This window comes from Vanacampus margaritifer, chromosome 20 (assembly GCF_051991255.1).
Source record: "Vanacampus margaritifer isolate UIUO_Vmar chromosome 20, RoL_Vmar_1.0, whole genome shotgun sequence".
Taxonomy (NCBI): domain Eukaryota; kingdom Metazoa; phylum Chordata; class Actinopteri; order Syngnathiformes; family Syngnathidae; genus Vanacampus; species Vanacampus margaritifer.
This window is the reverse complement of record NC_135451.1, coordinates 12,438,371-12,457,163: the sequence shown is the minus strand read 5'-3', so window position 1 is coordinate 12,457,163 and position 18,793 is coordinate 12,438,371. Positions and strand designations below refer to the sequence as shown.

Sequence of the window (18,793 nt, the reverse complement as noted above, 5' to 3'; positions counted from 1 at the left end):
TAGTTAGCTAGCTAGCTTGCAGAGCAGTTGTGACCGTCTTCTTCATTTAGATTTGTATGACTATATAATACTGCCCCCTGGTGGCTAAGGCACACACACTAGAATGAGCCACAAAATGAATTCATGAAATCATGACCCACTCGATGTTTCTTTATTCTTGACCTTCTATTTAATTATGTTATTACTGCTTGTTCTGTTTGACTCGACACGAGCGATTGTTCTACCTTCAGGCTGTTCTGTCGCTTGACCCGCCCTTTGGAGGTGTGCGAGCAGATCCACTTGCTCATACTGGTGATCAAGTAGCAGACTGTCTTGGGCGAGGGCAGGATATTGAACGGGGGCGGCATCGTGCACTTGTCGTCGAAGTAGCTTAGCCACAGTTTGGCCCGGGCAAACTTCCACTCCTTGTCTTCATGATTCTATGAAATAATCAAAAAAAAAAAAGATAATCGTTTGAAATCCAAATCGGTCTTGACACCCTGATTGGAAACCGCGATTGACGTGAAACACTCACAGCAATTTGTCGGAAGCTTTTATGGAGCATGGCCACCAGCAGCTTGGTTAGCACAATGACCACCACGATGTTGTAGGTGCCTATAATCAGCGCGCCCACAAAGGAGCGCAGTTCCTCCGTGTAACTGATGCGGGTGACGAAGAGCGCCACGTGAGCCAGCGAGAAAATATACCAGAAGAGGGCGTAGCAGGTGCCCATAAACCTGCGAGTAGAGAGCAACGTAGATCATCTCTCAAGCAAGACATACACACTGAGGGAAAAGCCCAGACAGACGTACGTGTGGAACGCGTCGTTGCTCTGCTGCTGGCAGAAAATGCCTTGGCAGTCGCTGGGTGGACTCTTGTCCGGGTCTTTCTGGTCCTTTCCGTAGAGCTGGGTGAGTCCGATGGTGAAGGAGAACAAGACCAGCAGGAAAAGGCCCAGGAACTTGCCGAACTCCTGCAGCATCTGACCCATGGAGATCTGGTGAGAAATGGTTTGGAATGTCAATAAAGAGCCAGACAGGATGTTTTTGCGACGGATGCCAAGGGTTTACAACCCCCAGAGCCCATGTTCTTATTATTTATGGTTTACGTTTACATGGGGTCTTATAGTTGTTCTTGGGGTTTTACGATACGTCACCCTGAATCATTGCCCATATGTTTTTCATGGTTGTGAGGGTCTTGACTCCATGAACCTGTCAAGATCATACATCCTCTTTTCCCCGGAAGCCTGTTCCCGATTTCCCTTGGAATATTTACCACTGTCTTGTATATCAAAAGGTCTATGTTTCCGTTGGGGTCCATGAAGGTCCGATGTACCCTGAGTAATCCCTTATATGTTCTCTAAGGACAACAAACCCGATTTCCCTGGATCACATGACCCATGTGGTCTTGTTTTTCTAGGAACATTCCTGTTTCCAAGAATGATGATCCTTCGCAATGTACCATAGGTCTCAATTCTTCAAATTTTCTTCAGTAGGCCTCATGTTCCTGGGGTCTAACGTCATCTGTCGTCTTCGTGTGGTTCTTATGGCTGTAGCTGCTAACCCTTCAAAACTAGGATTGCTTGGAGCACATGAGCCTGTGGCCCTAACATTTCTTTCACCCGGAATTTTTAGGGCCAGGGACCACAAGGATAATTATCCTTTACGATGTACCAAGTGCGTTAACTTTTCCTTCAGGTTCCAAGATGTTCCTATGTTCCTGGGGTCTTATTCATATTTATTATTGTTATTATTAATCATCCCTCATACCTTCTTCATATGGTTTTACGGCCCTTGTTTCTGGAGGACACAAAAAAACATTTGAAGGATTGCTTGGAGTAGTTGATCTTGTGGCCCTAATCTTCCTACGAACATTCCTTTCACCCTTTTTATAGGGGTCTGTGTTACTGAGGTCAAGGATGATTATCCTTGGACCCCAGGAGCAAATAGCCTTTATCTTTTGTCCGTCGGACCATTTTCCCAAGGATGATTATCCTATATGACATACTAAGGATTTAATTCCACATATAAGAAGATCTTATGTTCCTGGAGTCTTACATGACCTTGAATCATCGATGATTTTATGTTCGGAGGATCATTTTCCCAAGAATGACAATCATTTGTAACTCATCATCAATTATCAATTTGGTTGATGAATCTTAGTTGGCTGAGAAAAGGAGCCATCTCCGTACCTATAGGGAACATTTAAAAAAAAAAAAAAACTAAAAGGAAAAGATGACAGAGCACATATTTTGGGGCCAAATATTTCGAGACCTTGAGGGGGGTTCGTGAGGGCTGACAGATGCTCCAGGAAGGTCAGAACACATGCTTCCAAACCGCAAAATAACCCGACACCAACGGTTTCCAGTGTGAGCCAAGACCACTGCTGAAGCTTATCTATGGGGGTCATCCGATCCCTAGTCACTGTTCAGCGCATTTCACCACTTTGGATGCGTCTTATTTGGAAGCCGTGGCGGCTCGCCCGGCCTTGGCAGGTGGCCCGAAATAAAAAAAACTGTACAAACACATGAGGAATGTTGTGGGTCGGGACCTCGGTACCCACTGTAACTCCTGTTTAAACATAGTCCACCAACTCTATTTTTAAAGATCCTATGATGTAGCGGTTTGCAAACCTTTTCAATGCCAGGCAACTCATTTGAAAGGAAATTGGTATATACAGTGGTACCTCGGCTCACGAACGCTTCAGCTCACGAACTTTTCGCCTCACGAACATTAAATTCGCGAGCATTTTGTTCTCGGCTGACGAACTAGTTCTCGGCGGACGAACCAAATCTCGCGACACAAGAAATCACGAGAAGCTGACGCACGCTCACGGCGTCCCAGTTCGTCGCCCCCCTTTGTTTGAGTGCGGACGTGGTTTGTGTTCGGTAGACATTTTGGATCATTTTGGAGTACTTTTGGAGTGTACTTTTGCTACCATGGGACCGAAAAAGACCCCACAAAAGGCTAGTGTTAAGCCTAAGAAGACATTGAAGAAAATTACGGTCGAGCAGAAGAAGGAGATCATCGACAAACACGAACGAGGTGCGCGTTTGTGTGACTTAGCGTCCCAGTACCAGTACGCTAAGTCTACCAACAGGTGTCAATTAAGAGGTTTTTAGTCAGCAATAAGGATAAAGAGTCTCCTAAGAAGCAAAGAAGAGAAGCCACACCGGAGGACTCTCCTTCCAAACAGTAACTCCCTCCCTCCCTCCTCCTCCCACTCCATTCCATCAAGCCTTCAACTACTGTACCATCACAAAGGCAAGTTGCAAGTTTTGCAAATAAAAACACTTTATTATACAGTACAGTGTATTTCTTTAATTACAATACAATAGCACATTTATTATACATAAAATAAGGTATATTTTGTGTAGTTTTAAGTTTTAAGCTTTTTTAGTAGAAAATTGTGTTTTATGGGGATCTGGGAACGGATTATTCTCATTTCAATGGTTTCCTATGGGAAATACTTGTTTGGAAGACGAACTTTTCGGCTCACATACTCTCTGTGGGAACCAATTAAGTTCGTGAGCCAAGGTACCACTGTATATATGTATACAACTAAAATCACTCTTTTCAACCTCCGTAGGTGATATTAGTCAACATGATGCTCGGAAAGACGAAATGAGAGAAAACCATCATAGCGCAGAGTGACTCACACATGTGGAAACGCGTGGGCAACCGCCTTGTGCGCTCCCGACGCTAATCATTTTTCCATTTGGCCCAGACAGACAGTGATGCCACAGGGACTGAACACAGGGCTGACGGCAAAGGGAGTGGAACAACAGAAAGGTGGAGGGCGCTAATTAGTCATTGTCTGGCTCCGGCAGTTTTATAAGATGACCACAAACATGGCGGGCTGACTTGACTGTCTATCTTTCATTCGTTTTTTGCTTCGCTGCTGGCGTCGTTTGCGGTGTTCACTTGCATCGACGTGGGCGTCAAAAAGCGCATTTTCAGATTTGAGACATTTTAGGCATTTTATAATGATGACATAACAATTTTTTTTTTCCCCAGAGCTGTTCTTTCACAGATGTGCTTCGCGCATGTATGACCGCATCCCACGCACCATCGCCTCTTTGAGAATAAGCAACGTGACTCTCCTACCTGCAGCGGCCCCAGGATGGAGCTGGTGGTGTACATGAAGAAGAGCCGCAGATAGCTGAGGACGTTGGCAAAGGCGAACAGGCCCTCGGCCACCAGGATGGGATGGAAAGCGTCCCAGTCTTTCCTCTCGGTTTCCACATTCCTGAACTGCGGAGGAAAGGAAACATTTAAAAATGTTTCTCCAGTTTTCTTCAAGGGTGCAATCAAAGCTCTTAAACTCTGAATGCACCCTCATTCAAACTCCATCCAAAACGATAAAAAAAAAAAAATGCTTGCAACTTTCTGAGGATTAATTCAGATACTCAAGATGAAAGGGACATAATATGGAAGATTATTATTTTCAAATGTCAGTCGAGTGGACATGCCAACACTCAATGGCAAAATCCAGCCTCTAATACGCATACACTAGCTGGCGAGATGATGAGAGGCAGCTCTTCTAGCCTCTACAGTAGCAAAACTCGTGTTTCACCTCGGTCTAGATCAGAGGTGGGCATCGAGGGCCGGAGTCCTGCAGGTTTTGCGTGTTGCCCTTCTCTAACACAGCTGATATATGATCAGCTCATCAGCAAGCTCTGCATAAGCCTGATAACGATCCTGCTGATTGGAATCAGCTTGTGTTGGAAGTGAGAAACCTCCAAAACCTGCAGGACTCCGGCCCTCGAGGACCGAGATTGCCCACCTCTGGTCTCGATGGTATTTTTTTAAACTTTATTATAACACATGGGAACCATTTAAAATTACGAACCAAATGCATCTCTCCTGTGCGTGTATACCTTGCTGTTAGCGACTATCTTGAGGGCAAAGGTAGCCAGGTAAAGAGAATTCATCACAAAGCTCAGCTGGTTCCTCGATTCGTCCAAGAAGTCTTCCAGCCCCTCGTACCACAGCCGCTTCACGTCCGACCACACCATTCCTGCAGGATACGGGAAATTTTTGGGTGAGGGTACCTATGAATAGTTGATCACTTGACCAGTTCAATCACAGGGGACATATTGTCAAACTCACATCATTTATTTTGATCTCTCTTTATTGAGGATTTTTGAGCAAGGACGATGATAGCATCCTGGTGCAAGCTTGCCCATATTTGGAAGTATTTGCCTAGCAGCATATAAGAAGTATCAATTAGATTTTTCCTGCTAGTTGGTCTATTGCTGTTAGCACTCTGAAATCACTCCACCAGCCCCCCCACCTCCTCTTTCTGCTGCCAATAAGTTAAAGAACCAAAGCTGTATTTGTTTTGTCTTTTATTAGAGGGAGGCGGGGATTTGCACACACCCATAGTGGGATCACTGACACACGAATGCACATGCGTGCTCCATCCGATTTAAGGCCATTAAGGCCTGTAGCATGTGACTGGGGGGGGGGGGGGGGGGTCTAGAGACAAAGGTTTGCCCTCCCCCGGTTGTAATTCCTTTGTATGACAAAACACACACCTAATAGCCTCCATTGGAAAAGCTATCAGGGTTTGTTACTGCAATGAGTTACGACTCGTCAACCAATGAGCTGCCGCCTGACTGCTGCAGGGTACTGCAAGCATGAGTCAAACCATCGCCGCCGAGTAGGCAGAGAGCCATTCCGGCGACTCAACCACGGCGCTAATGGTTTCTTGGCACCGGACGCAGTGTCTCAGCATCCTCCACGTGAGCTTGAGCACGTGTCAACGCCCGAACGGTCGAGAGCGGATGTCGATTTGGCCAAAGCAGGCTCTTTGTCGTTTAGCATCAAGATGGCTGTTTGTTGTGTACACACGTCTGATAGGATTACGCATACAGGATAGGCCTGCTGGATCGACGCCAGACCCATAACACAAATGTCTCATTTACACTCCACTAGGCAATGTTAGACGTTAAATAAAAAAATATGATTGGCCTCATTCCCTTTTCAGAAAAGGTTATACAGTAGAAGGAACCTGGACATACAACTGGAGTCCATTAGCATGAGATGGACAGGCTAGCGTTGGAGTCAAGACCACAGAAACCGTGAACAAGTCAAGACCAAGACTTTGAAGCTCTGACACCAAATCAAGACATCAAGGTTTGAGTCTTTAAGGCCGAGATCTGGTCCTCGAGGGCTGGAGTCTTGCAGGATCTTGGATATTTCCCTTCTTCAACACAGCTGATCCGTGATCAGCTCATCAGCAAGCTCTGCATAAGCCTGATAATAATTCTGTTCATTGGAATCAGCTGCAGTTCGAGTAGGGAAACCTCTAAAACCTGCAGGACTCTGGAACTTGAGGACTGCAGTTTGCCATCCCTGTTTTAAGGAGCTGAGACCATGTCAAGAGCAAGACTTGAGGCGCCGTCACCAATTCAAAAACAAGACTTTGAGGGGTTTGATACTGAGTTCTGAATAAGACCAAGAGAGGTTGAAGCCAAGTCAACACCGATACTTTGTAGTAGTAGAGACCAAATGAAGACTAAGATTTTAAGGGATTGTAGTAGATTTAAGTAGTTGAGACTGGCTCAAATGTTTTTAAGGGTGGTTGAGACCTGGTTGAGATTGAGCCTTTGATAAGTCAAGACTAGACTATGACTTTTAGGGGTTGAGGCCAAGATTTTGAGGAGTTGAGATCCAGTCAAGATAAAGAATTTGAGGGACTGAACCAAGGCGAGGTGACATTTCAAGGTGCTGACACTAAGTTGAAATCAAGATTTGAAGGGTTGATAACAATTCAAAACTCAGACTTGAAGGCACAAAAACCAAGTCAACACCAAGACGTTGAAGTGCCAACACAAAGTCAAGACCAACACTTGATACCAAGTCAAGACTAAGACTGATGGGATGTTAAAACTGAGTCAGGACAAAGAGTTTAAGGTGTTGATACTAAGTCAAGCCTAACACTTTGAGGTATGGACACCAAGTCAAGGCTAAGACTTTGAGGCGTCATTACAAACACAAGACCGAGACTTTGATGGGTTGCTACCAAATGAAGGCTAAGACCAAGACTGAGAGCAAGTTAACTGAACGACTGTGGTGGTTAGATCCATTCACAGTCATCATACTCTTAAACAAACTAGACTACCTTGAAGTATGTCAAAATCCAATTAAGAAGAGAATCTATTCCAAGACAAGACAGAGACAGTCCAAACGTCCTTAGCAAAAAACCAACGACTAGAAAACACGACGTTCGGAGCCCACCTATGATCCAGAGAATGAGCAGGTAGTCGACCATCTCCAGCGCGGGGCCCATGGTGTCCTTCTTGCCCTCATTGTAGACCAGCGAGTAGAGGTTGAGCAGCAGCAAGAAGGTGAAGTAGGAGGCGCTGTGGATGATGAACTTGACAAAGGGCGTGTGGATGATCTGACCCACGCGGGAACGCGGCACCAGCAGGTAACAGACGGACAGCAGCGGCCACAGCACGGCCACGCTCATCACCGTGGCGATCTTCAGGCAGGTGTGCTTGCGCCGGTAGCTGGCCGTCTCGCCGAACCACACCGTGTTGAGGAACTGCTGACAGTTGGACTGAGACACGAACTGAAAAACACATGCCAGTAATGCGGTAAAAATAAACATTGGGTGTCGTTTTTTTTGTTTTTTGTTTATATGTGCCCTGCTAGCTAGCAACAGAAACAGAACAGACAAGAACGTGACAAGCTTGACATCGGGAAAATCAGGAAGTAATCTGCATCTTTGTTTGAGTCCCAGGTTCAAAAGTAGCGGCTTACAGACAGAACTTTACAACAACTGATGTCAGATCGAAAGGGATTGGAAACTGATGTGGCCACTGGGGCGGACAAAATATAGCTGCAGACACGTTATGCCAAGGTCAAAATCCTATTTCCCGTCCCTATGATTCACAACATAGCTAAAATTAGCAGACCTACATGAGCTCATAAGAAAATTACTGCTGACTCATGGCTTTAAATGCCTCCATGGCTTGCTGGATAAGTGCCACAAAGACAGGTTTCTTATTTGTTGTCAATTTGTCTGTCTTTCCAAGATGAGGCCATTGGCGGAACACACCCTGGACTGGTCACCAGTCAGTCACCCGGACATCTAAATCATCCATGCATCAGTCCATTTTCGATACTACTATAGTGCCGCTGACTGCCAGTAAGTCACACCACAAATATAGTCAAACATTCCCAATCACAGTCGCACCAATGTACAATTTAAAGTCTTCTGCCAACCTAACTGACCTCTTTCTGGTTATACTTGATGGCCAGTTTGAGGCGGCTGAGGTTCATGCGCTCCTCCAGGAGCCCCCGCTTGTCCACGGGATCCTCGTTGGACGTGTGGTTGAGGATGACCTCTAACTCTCTGGAGTTACGAGCCTGAGCCAGAAGGTCCTTGGCGAACATCTTGCATTGCTTGGCCAGCTCTTCGTAGTCGTTCCTGCGCAAACGGGGGGACAGCGGTGATAGGGAGGAACGAGGATTAGGGAGTATTAACGGTGGCGACAACAAATCCAGGGAAGCAGAAGAATTTTTGGGATGTTGTTGACTTTTTAAGAATGATTCAAGGCAAATGCATCTTTTTAACTCATTCAGTGCCATTGACGGCTATAGACGTCAAAAGTTCATTTGAACTATTTCTATTAGTTTAACATTTTTTTCCCCACTTTTGTTAACAAGAATATGAAAACCTAGAAAAAAAAAATATTGTACATTTAGAACAGATATAAAATTTGTGATTGATCGTGAGTTAACTATTGAAGTCATGCAATTAATTACAATTAAAAAAAAATAATCGCCTGATGCGATTTAAAAAAAGAAAAGAATATAAAAAATTAGGGGCGTCAGGCGATTACATTTTTTAATCGTAATTAATTGCATGACTTCACTAGTTAACTCACAATTAATCGCAAATTTGATATCTGTTCTAAATGTTAAATTTTAAAAAATCTAGGTTTTCATATTCTTGTTAACAAAAGTGGGAAAAAAATTTTAACTAATTGAAATTGTTAAAATGAATTTTTGACGTCTATAGCCGTCAATGGCAGTGAATGAGTTAAAAACTACCAGCTTCTGGCTAAAGCTAGCTAACTATCAATACGAGTATCGTGTTCTTCAAAACTGAGTACTTTTCAGAGTCTGTAGTTGAACAGCGAGCACCTGAATTCCACCTCCACCAGGCTGAGCTCCCTGAGATCCGTGCTCAGCTCGAAGGCTCTGAGGATGGGGTCTTCCTCCGTCAGCATGATCAGCGAAGGGCTAGCCAGGCAGCGGTAGATGTCCAAGCGGAACCTAACCTCCAAAGAAGAGGCGGAAAAGTTAGCTTCAGAGCTAGCAAAGCTAGAAATTGTGGCTCCTGTACAAAAACACTTGTGTTGTTTACCGAACTCCAATTCTGACATGAAACCGAACGACAGTCAATGAGGAAGCTTGTTACTAGATAAGCTAACTGCTAGCATAGCTTCTTCTATTTGTTCTCTTACGAATGGTCTTAAGAATAAACTTCAGGCACACCTGGAGTGCCGCAAGCTATCCTTCTTGTTCTTGGCGTTGCACAGCGTACACTCGCAGCCGACGGCGTGCGGCCGCGGGAGCGAGATGTCCTGCTTCAGCAACATGGTCAAGATCTCGTAGTTGTTCCTGTGCGCCGCCAGGATGACGGGAGCCACGTCCATGGTTGTGGAATACTCGGGGTTCTGGATCCGCTGCATCAGTTTCTACCAGGTGGAGGGAAACGTGGTTCAGTAGCGGACTGCTTCTTTTTTTTTTTTCTCGACGGTTCTTGTTCTGCGGTGACTCACGGCGATGGAGGGCTTTGATGCGCGCCTGGGTCTGTGGTTAAGGAGGATGTCCACAGCCCCGACCACTTCCGAGTCTATGGCCACTAGAAGGGCGTCGGTAGCCTGCGAGGAAACAAAGCGCAGCGGACAGCTAAAACAAAACCATCCAGAAAAAAAAATACTAATTTCGCTGTCTGAATTTAAGGATTGGACCAAAGCTAGAATCCTGGGAGTCAAAGGACCCCAATCTCAGAGCCACTTATTTAGACTAGTCCTTGTTTTCTAGTAATCATCCGTAAAACAGCAATGCATGATGGGAAGGCCTGCAAGTACGTGTTTCCTACCTGGCAGCCATGCTCGAGCAGAAGCTGCAGGATGTCGAGATTCTCGTTCTCGATGGCGATGGTGATGGCGTCGCGGCCCAGCACGTCCACGCTGTTGACGTTGAGCTCGCCGTGCCGGTTCTCCTCCAGCAGTTTCTTCACCATGTAGTAGTCACCTGGTGACCAAAAAGCGCCCAATAGACAAGAGGCCAGCACTCCCAGTAGGCTAAGTCCTGTTTACAGTAACATCTCCCACAAAGGGCTGCTCCAGTTTTCTGGGACATGTTTGGAGACTTTATATGGTCACGGTTGCTGTTTTGTGTCCTGCCTGTCACAGTCCCGTCTACATGCCTTTGTTCTTTTATGCTTCTTCTGTAAGGGGTGGGCAAGCTTTTCCGAGGAAGAGTAAATTAAAAAAAAAAAAATTGGGGGCGGGTGGACAGATAGGTCAGGTCATTCATAAATGAGATTACAATTCACTTTGTTTGTATATATGTACTGTATGCATTATACCATGTAGAATTACGATGAATGAAAAAGTAAAATAAAAACGATTAAATACATTTTATTTAAATGTGCACTATATAGATTTATTGTACCTATATTTTTTCATGAAATACAATAAATCAACAAATTATAGAATGCGTTTATGTAATAATAAAAAAATAAAAAATAAACTGGTACATGTGAAATTGTTTAACGGGGTTATTTGCCAATTTTTAAGGGTGGGGGGAATAGCAACATGAATGCAAATAAAAATATTACATAACTCTTGACAACGTAAATACTCGACGGCCGTATTTGGTGCCCGTTCCATCCTTTGCCCAGTGACTTTCTTCCACATCAAACTCATCCAGAACAAACAATGCAAAGTACACAATTGTCTCAAGATGGGGCAATTGCATGATGGGGCATGTCGGTATCTCAATACTTTTGTCCATAACATAAGACCACTTGAGACGTGCACTTTCGCATACGGATTGTTCACTGACCTTTCTCGCAGGCCAATAGGAAGAGCTTCTCGTCCAGCGTGGTCTCCTCCTTCACCTCCCTGACGTCTTTCAGGGCAAGGAATTTATCCGGGGAGGAGGCATCGGCGCCCTGGTACAGAGCTGCCATAACGACGGAGAGCGAGCAGGGCCAAACACTGACGTGCATATCCCCCCCACCCTAATGAGCAGCCGAGGGGGGGTCTCTCAGGGCTGCCTTTTGTTGCAAGCGCGTCGCGATGTGACCATCACAATGTCAACGGCAGTCCAAAGCTCGGATGCGCACGCACGCACCCAAAAAGCGGCCGTGACGTCAGATCGAGGCGAGGAAGCGACGGTCGGGGGTCCGGGAAGACAACAGGACGAGCGCCGTGTTTACATGCGCCATCATCGCGGGTGGGAGGAAGCTCGGTGGTCCTGATGCTGCTTCTGCAGCTGATGGGGACGTGGCTCCTACTGCGCATGCGCGCGACTAGAGATGCCGATTACGTAACAGACCCCTTTTTCACTGCAGTTTTTCAGCGCCTCACTGCTTCATTGATTGTAGTAGTAGTAATAATAATAAGACCAAACAAATGTGGTAAAATAGCAATACAACTACATTTTGAAGCATAAATGATACTATCGTTACAATAGGGTTTGTATCTGTTATTTTTAACGTTTTTAGTATTTTTACATTGATCCTTACTAGTTATAATTATTGCTTTATCTTATTATTAAAATTTATATTTTATTCATACTAATCTTTTATGAAGTTATTCTTTTTATATTATTATTATTATTAGTATTATATTCAAATTTGAATACACAAGCACAATTATGTAGTATAAAAGCTACTTCTGCTAAGGTATATTTTCACGCCTTAAAAAGTCACATCTCATTTGAATACAAAGAAAGTAAATTCATACCAAATTACATCACAATATATGGTGTGTCCAATAAAGTGCCCTGCAACTGTAGCATTTGTGCATTTTAGTTGGCACATTTTTAGTTTGGTTACTTGTGTTAAATTGATCATCCTACTCAGGGAACTTAGATGACAATAAATTGCAGTAGTTGTAACCAGCAGCAGAGGGCAGTGTCCTCAAAGATTTCAGGAATCCGTTGACTTTAACCCAGAGGAGCAAAACATAAGACAACATATGAGATATAGTGTATTTTTCTCCCTCTTAAGCTACGTGGAAAACTACTAAGTGGCCCACTGAACAGGCTTTAACATGATGGAATATGGAAGACAACAATAATAGTGTCATCCAACTATGCAGAAGATGACGATGAGTGGAAAGAATGAAGCATGCAGGGGTCAAAGAACCACATCACCTCAATCATGTGCATTTGAGTTCTTAATAAGGAGGAAAGCGGGAACCAGGATTCGAACGCAGAACTGTGAGGCAGACATGCTGACCACTTTACAATACTATGAGAAAATATACAACGCATATTAATAGTTAAGTTCAATGAATCATCACTTTAAAAAAAATACATTAGTAGTCATGTTATTGACGTTTTTCGGTGTCTCAAATCATTGTAAAAGCGACATAATTTACTCGTTTTGTTAGACGTTGGACGTCACAACATTAGTCAGAATGTCGGGCCACTCAACCAATCGCGTGGCTAGTCGTTGAAATGACGTCACGGGGCCAACCTATAGTGTTACTCCGCGGGCGGAGCTCCACCGTAAGCATCAGATTGAATGTGTCCAGTGTGTGTATTCGCCAAAGCCGGAGCGGAACGCGAGGAGGAAGCGGGCGAACGCTCTTCAAAACATACAATTAAAAAAAAAAAAACGGCACTCATGTGGATTTGTGGCTCCCTCGCAGCGGATGTGGATTGAGTCGAGGTGAGCTTTGCCGAGCCTGCGCGCCACATTTGCGAGAGAGGAGAGGAGAGGGGAGGGGGGACTATTTTATTGTCTGGGATGCGCATTTTCGGGAGTGGGGGTGGGAGGAGGACGCGTCCCGCGGTGAGTGCGCGGGGGGGAGTACTCCGGCTTCGGCTCCGGCTACAACATGGGCGTCTGGGACAATAACGACTCGCGCCTCCTTGTTGCCTCCTCTCTCATCCGGCGTTGCCATGAAGACCGTTGCGCAGTGCAGCGCCAAATATCATAGCCGGATTTGGAACCGGCGAGGATTACATAATACAATCATCCTTGTCTAGCCCCCCATTTTTTTTGGTTGCTTTTCCATATCTCCTCCACTCTTGTCAATGTAAGGAGAGTCGCTTTTGGGGGAGGGGGGTGGGCGGGGGCTGTGTCGTGGGCACAGATGAGAGGCAAAACATACCACCCGCCGCTGAAGTTGACAGCACCCTGGGAGAAGGATGCTGGCTTCGGCAGGAAGCTCAAGACCTACAGGAACCATACCAAGATAATAGCGCAGCCCGGCATCGTGATGAAAGTGCTGCGCAGGAAGCGGATCGTGCTGTTCGCGGCCTACTTCCTGCTCCTGGTGCTCACCATGCTCAACTTGGCCAACTACAAGTGGACCAAGGAGCCGCAGCCTTGCAGCCACCCCGTGAGGGGCGCCGCCTACCAGGGCCGCTCGGACCTGCGCTACCTCTACAGGCCCTCGCTGGCCAAGAAGAGGCAGCTCATCTACGTGCTGACGACGTGGCGCTCGGGGTCGTCCTTCTTCGGCGAGCTGTTCAACCAGAACCCCGATGTGTTCTTCCTGTACGAGCCCATGTGGCACATCTGGCAGAAGCTGTACCCGGGCGACGCCGTGTCCCTGCAAGGGGCGGCGCGCGACATGCTGAGCTCGCTGTACCGCTGCGACTTGTCCGTCTTTCAGCTTTACAACAGCCCCGGGGGTAAGAATTTCACCTCGCTGGGGTTGTTTGGCGCCACGCTGAACAAGGTGGTCTGCTCCTACCCCATGTGCTCGGCCTACAGGAAGGACGTGGTGGGGATGGTGGACGACAAGGTGTGCAAAAAGTGCCCGCCGCAAAGCCTCAGACTGCTGGAAGACGAGTGCCTCAAGTACAACACGGTGGTCATCAAAGGGGTGCGCATTCTGGACGTCAACGTTCTGGCGCCCCTCATGGAGGACCCCTCCTTGGACCTGAAGGTGATCCACCTGGTCCGAGACCCGCGGGCGGTGGCCAACTCCCGCATCAAATCCCGGCACGGCCTCATCCGGGAGAACCTGCAGGTGGTGCGCAGCCGGGACCCCAAACTGCGCCGGATCCCGTTCGTGGATCCTGGTCACAAGGCCAACAAAAAAGACGGTTCGGACTACCACTCCATCGGCGCCATGGAGGTCATCTGCGACCGCACTTCCCGGACGCTGAGGACGGCGTTGAACCCTCCCGGCTGGCTCAAGGGCAAGTACATGGCGGTGCGCTACGAGGACCTGGTGGACAACCCGGTGAAGACGCTGCGCGGCGTCTACCGCTTCGCTAACCTGACGGCCAACCGCGACATCGAGGCGTTCGCCCTCAACATGACCAGCGGCTCCAGCTCGTCGTCCAAGCCGTTCATCGTGTCGTCGCGGAACGCCACGCAGGCGGCCAGCGCCTGGCGGACGGTGCTCAGCATCCAGCAGATCAAGCAGGTGGAGGACTACTGCCACCACTCCATGGCCGTGCTGGGGTACGAGCGCGTGCGGACCACCGGCGAGGCCAAGGACCTCAGCAAATCACTACTGACGCACTCCAAGCTGTGAAAAACGCCGCCAAAGACGCCAAGTGGGAGCACCACGTTCGGAATGTACCGCCTTTTGAACGGCATCTGCAAGGACCGCCCGGTTTTTCAAAATACTGGATGCAGTCCGTTGTCGGGCTTAGCGCTGACAAAGAAAAAAAATCTCTTAATGCAGGGGTTCTCAAACTTTTTGGAGAATTTTGTCCACCTTACCAAATATCAATAAAACACGTACCCCGAAAAAAATAAGTCATAATTTGGGATTTTCAATACAACTTTTTTTCAGAGTATTACCGAGTAGTTTTGATATAAAAAGTGTCATTGAGCACAATGAGAAAAAATTGTCGCAGATGATGATTTGCCGATGTGTCAAACTGCCACAGTATAGCGCCACCTACTGCAGAGGAGGACTTACACGATATCAGATTTTTTTAATTTATTTTTTAGTCTTAAGTGTCAATGGCTGGTATAAGCTGCCTACACGCGTATCAATACCTTAAAATTAAGGCTGGTGTTGAACCAATACTAATAAAAATATTTTCTTTTTTTTAAGAATGCATTTGTATTTTTTTTTTCACGCAAAAAAGTGATAGTACAAACGTATTTTGTTGGGATAATTAAGTCGTATTTTTCCAAGAAAAAGTCATAATAGGACAATATTAAAGTCAAAAGTTTAATGACAGAATAAAATAATAATAATAAAATAAAATCCTAAACTCATAATATTATGGCTTATTTTTCTGACAAAGCTGCCTTTATTTTTTAAGTGGTTCCCAAACATTAGAGGGGAAAAATCCAACAAAAAGTGGATTCAGAGATTAATTTTGTATATTGTCCCATCTCGTGAAAGAAAATGTAAATAGCAACGTTACAACATTTCCCAAAAATGACATCCTGTCAAAATGCTGAGTCTAGTTAATATTAACCTGAGTATAAAACACAAAGATGATTCAAATTATGATTCAAATTTTATTCTCGCAAAAAGATGTAGACTAGTTCTGTAATAATGCATTTTATTTAAAAAACAAAGACTTGATTCATGCAGGATGTAACTTTATGTAATTACACATCACAATCATATCAGCACTTTTTACTCCAAATTATTTGGCGGACGCCCAAATTCCCGGACCCCAGTTTGAGAACCCCTGCTCATGTATCTTTAAAAGTGGATGTTATTTTTTTTGAATGTTGGGAAGAAAAAAAAAACACGTTTTTCAGTCTCCATATCGTCTGTACAAGTGAAACTAGTGGATGAAAAAATGTTTAAGGTCAAAGACAATCAATGCCATGTTTGAGTAGGCGACGTCTGAATTAGTTCCTTTAACTTCAATTTTTTTTTATTTTTTATTTTGCTGTCCTTGTGGGATGATGCACTGTGGACAATGTCTCGACCGCTGCGGAGCTGCTAATCCTCCTCGTCGTCGTCGATGTGAGCAGTCTTGTTTTTCCAATGTTTACAATCGCTCACTTTACTCTCATCCGACTCTCACGTGACCTCCAGTGTGTGTGCGGGGCGGTGGGGGGGGGGGGAGAATATTGAGTAAACAAGCAAGGAGTTACTACGCTTTTTGGCTTGTGTATTGATTTGGTATTGCGTGTCTTACTTACCTTGTGGAGCTAAGTGACATTTAACACCAGAGGTTGCAGGGAGAAATAGCACATAGGCCGGGATACACATTCCCAGTTTTAATATCTTAAGCGGGGCACACTTTTACCAGCAAACTAAATTTGACCTTTTTCCCTTCCTTGTGATCAAAGCAAGCATATCCCAGTTGTCGAACAAAAATGAGGAAGTTAGAAATTTGTTAAGGTGTTAAAAATGTGTTTTTCAGAAGATTTTTCTATTGTAAAAGACGTTACCTAACAAGCTAATTCTGATGTTATAACGACAATGAGTAGTTGTAGAGGAAGAATACAAGAAGCTAGGCTAACTGTTAGCTTATCTTGTAACAAACGTTCTAAACTAAAACTAAAACTTGGCCTCCCTCTTAATCTGTTTTTCAGAAGATTTTTCCATTGGAAGAGATGTTACCTAACAAGCTAATTCTGATGTTATAACGACAATGAGTAGTTGTAGAGGAAGAATACAAGAAGCTAGGCTAACTGTTAGCTTATCTGGTAACAAACGTTCTAAAGCTAAAACAAAAATTTGGTCTCCCTCTTAATCTGTTTTTCAGAAGATTTTTCCATTGGAAGAGATGTTACCTAACAAGCTAATTCTGATGTTATAACGACAATGAGTAGTTGTAGAGGAAGAATACAAGAAGCTAGGCTAACTGTTAGCTTATCTGGTAACAAACGTTCTAAAGCTAAAACAAAAATTTGGTCTCCCTCTTAATCTGTTTTTCAGAAGATTTTTCCATTGTAAGAGACGTTACCTAGCAAGCTAATTCTGATAATGACAATGAGTAGTTGTAGAGGAAGAATACAAGAAGCTAGGCTAACTGTTAGCTTATCTGGTAACAAACGTTCTAAAGCTAAAACAAAAATTTGGCCTCCCTCTTAATCTGTTTTTCAGAAGATTTTTCTATTGTAAAAGATGTTACACCTAACAAGCTAATTCTGATGTTATAACGACAATGAGTAGTTGTAGAGGAAGAATACAAGAAGCTAGGCTAACTGTTAGCTTATCTTGTAACAAACGTTCTAAAGCTAAAACTAAAACTTGGCCTCCCTCTTAATCTGTTTTTCAGAAAATTTTTCCATTGTAAGAGACGTTTCCTAGCAAGCTAATTCTGATAATGACAATGAGTAGTTGTAGAAAAAGAATACAATAAGCTAGGCTAACTGTTAGCTTATCTGGTAACAAACATTCTAAAGCTAAAACAAAAAATTTGGCCTCCCTCTTATCTGTTTTTCAGAAGATTTTTCTATTGTAAAAGACGTTACCTAGCAAGCTAATTCTGATGTTATAACGACAATGAGTAGTTGTAGAGGAAGAATACAATAAGTTAGGCTAACTGTTAGCTTATCTGGTAACAAACGTTCTAAAGCTAAAACAAAAAATTTGGCCTCCCTCTTAATCTGTTATTCAGAAGATTTTTTTATTGTAAAAGACGTTACCGAGCAAGCTAATTCTGATGTTATAACGACAATGAGTAGTTGTAGAGGAAGAATACAAGAAGCTAGGCTAACTGTTACCTTATCTTGTAACAAACGTTCTAAAGCTAAAACTAAAACTTGGCCTCCCTCTTAATCTGTTTTTCAGAAGATTTTTCCATTGTAAGAGACGTTACCGAGCAAGCTAATTCTGAAAATGACAATGAGTAGTTGTAGAGGAAGAATACAATAAGCTAGGCTAACTGTTAGCTTATCTTGTAACAAACGTTCCAAAGCTAAAACTAAAACTTGGCCTCCCTCTTAATCTGTTTTTCAGAAGATTTTTCCATTGTAAAATATGTTACCTAGCAAGCTAATTCTGATAATGACAATGGGTAGTTGTAGAAAAATAATACAATAAGCTAGGCTAACTGTTAGCTTATCTTGTAACAAACGTTCTAAAGCTAAAACTAAAACTTGGCCTCCCTCTTAATCTGTTTTTCAGAAGATTTTTCTATTGTAAAAGACGTTACCTAGCAAGCTAATTCTGATGTTATAACGACAATGAGTCGCTGTAGAGGAAGAATACAAGAAGCTAGGCTAACTGTTAGCTTATCTGGTAACAAACGTTCTAAAGCTAAAAGATTTAACAGCACGATAAAGACAATGTTACATAATAATACACAACGATTTAGTTCTAGCCAAGATGATGCATTTGGCTAAATCAGGATTTAAGATCGGATTGCCGGAATGGTCTGACTTTTGATTAATGGTGTCTCGGAGTGATGGACGCAAAATGGCGCGCACAACTAAACGTCAGGTTGGGTCGGCTTTAGCTCACAAGTGCTACGGAAAATGGATGACATGTATTTGTTATGACATATTTGTATAGGAAAGCTTAAAAAAATTCTGCAATTTAAACAAGCTACTTCTAAATGCTAAGCCTTTTTTGGTGGTGTGGTAGAACAGAGGATGGGACAAAAAAAAACATGATTCTTGATGTTTAAAGTGGCCCCGAAATGACACATGCAAAGTGTAA

At 44.2% G+C, this 18,793-nt stretch overlaps 2 protein-coding genes across 11 annotated transcripts in view; one reads left to right on the top strand and one right to left on the bottom strand.

The window, feature by feature from the left end:
- The window catches only part of trpc1 (transient receptor potential cation channel, subfamily C, member 1), a 73,996-nt gene that overhangs the window by 1,970 nt on the left and 53,233 nt on the right, over window positions 1-18,793 (bottom strand). For 9 of the 10 annotated variants that reach the window (XM_077554248.1, XM_077554250.1, XM_077554249.1 and 6 more), the window contains 11 exons: window positions 10,105-10,259; window positions 9,782-9,883; window positions 9,495-9,697; window positions 9,141-9,272; window positions 8,226-8,421; window positions 7,224-7,560; window positions 4,859-4,998; window positions 4,086-4,232; window positions 792-976; window positions 515-716; window positions 225-419 (listed from right to left, as the gene is read on the bottom strand). In XM_077554248.1, coding sequence (XP_077410374.1) covers window positions 225-419; window positions 515-716; window positions 792-976; window positions 4,086-4,232; window positions 4,859-4,998; window positions 7,224-7,560; window positions 8,226-8,421; window positions 9,141-9,272; window positions 9,495-9,697; window positions 9,782-9,883; window positions 10,105-10,259 — 1,994 coding nt within the window. Of the gene's footprint in view, window positions 1-224; window positions 420-514; window positions 717-791; window positions 977-4,085; window positions 4,233-4,858; window positions 4,999-7,223; window positions 7,561-8,225; window positions 8,422-9,140; window positions 9,273-9,494; window positions 9,698-9,781; window positions 9,884-10,104; window positions 10,260-11,075; window positions 13,235-18,793 lie in introns of those variants that run through there. The other variant, XM_077554257.1, reaches the window with a different exon arrangement.
- On the top strand, window positions 13,305-16,221 carry chst2b (carbohydrate (N-acetylglucosamine-6-O) sulfotransferase 2b). The gene has a single exon (XM_077554258.1). It carries the CDS (start codon window positions 13,340-13,342, stop codon window positions 14,735-14,737), a length of 1,398 nt encoding a protein of 465 aa, XP_077410384.1. The 5' UTR covers window positions 13,305-13,339; the 3' UTR covers window positions 14,738-16,221.

What these genes read in the sequence shown, in the direction of transcription:
- chst2b (XM_077554258.1), top strand. Translation starts at nt 13,340, where the DNA reads ATGAGAGGCAAAACATACCACCCGCCGCTGAAGTTGACAGCACCCTGG.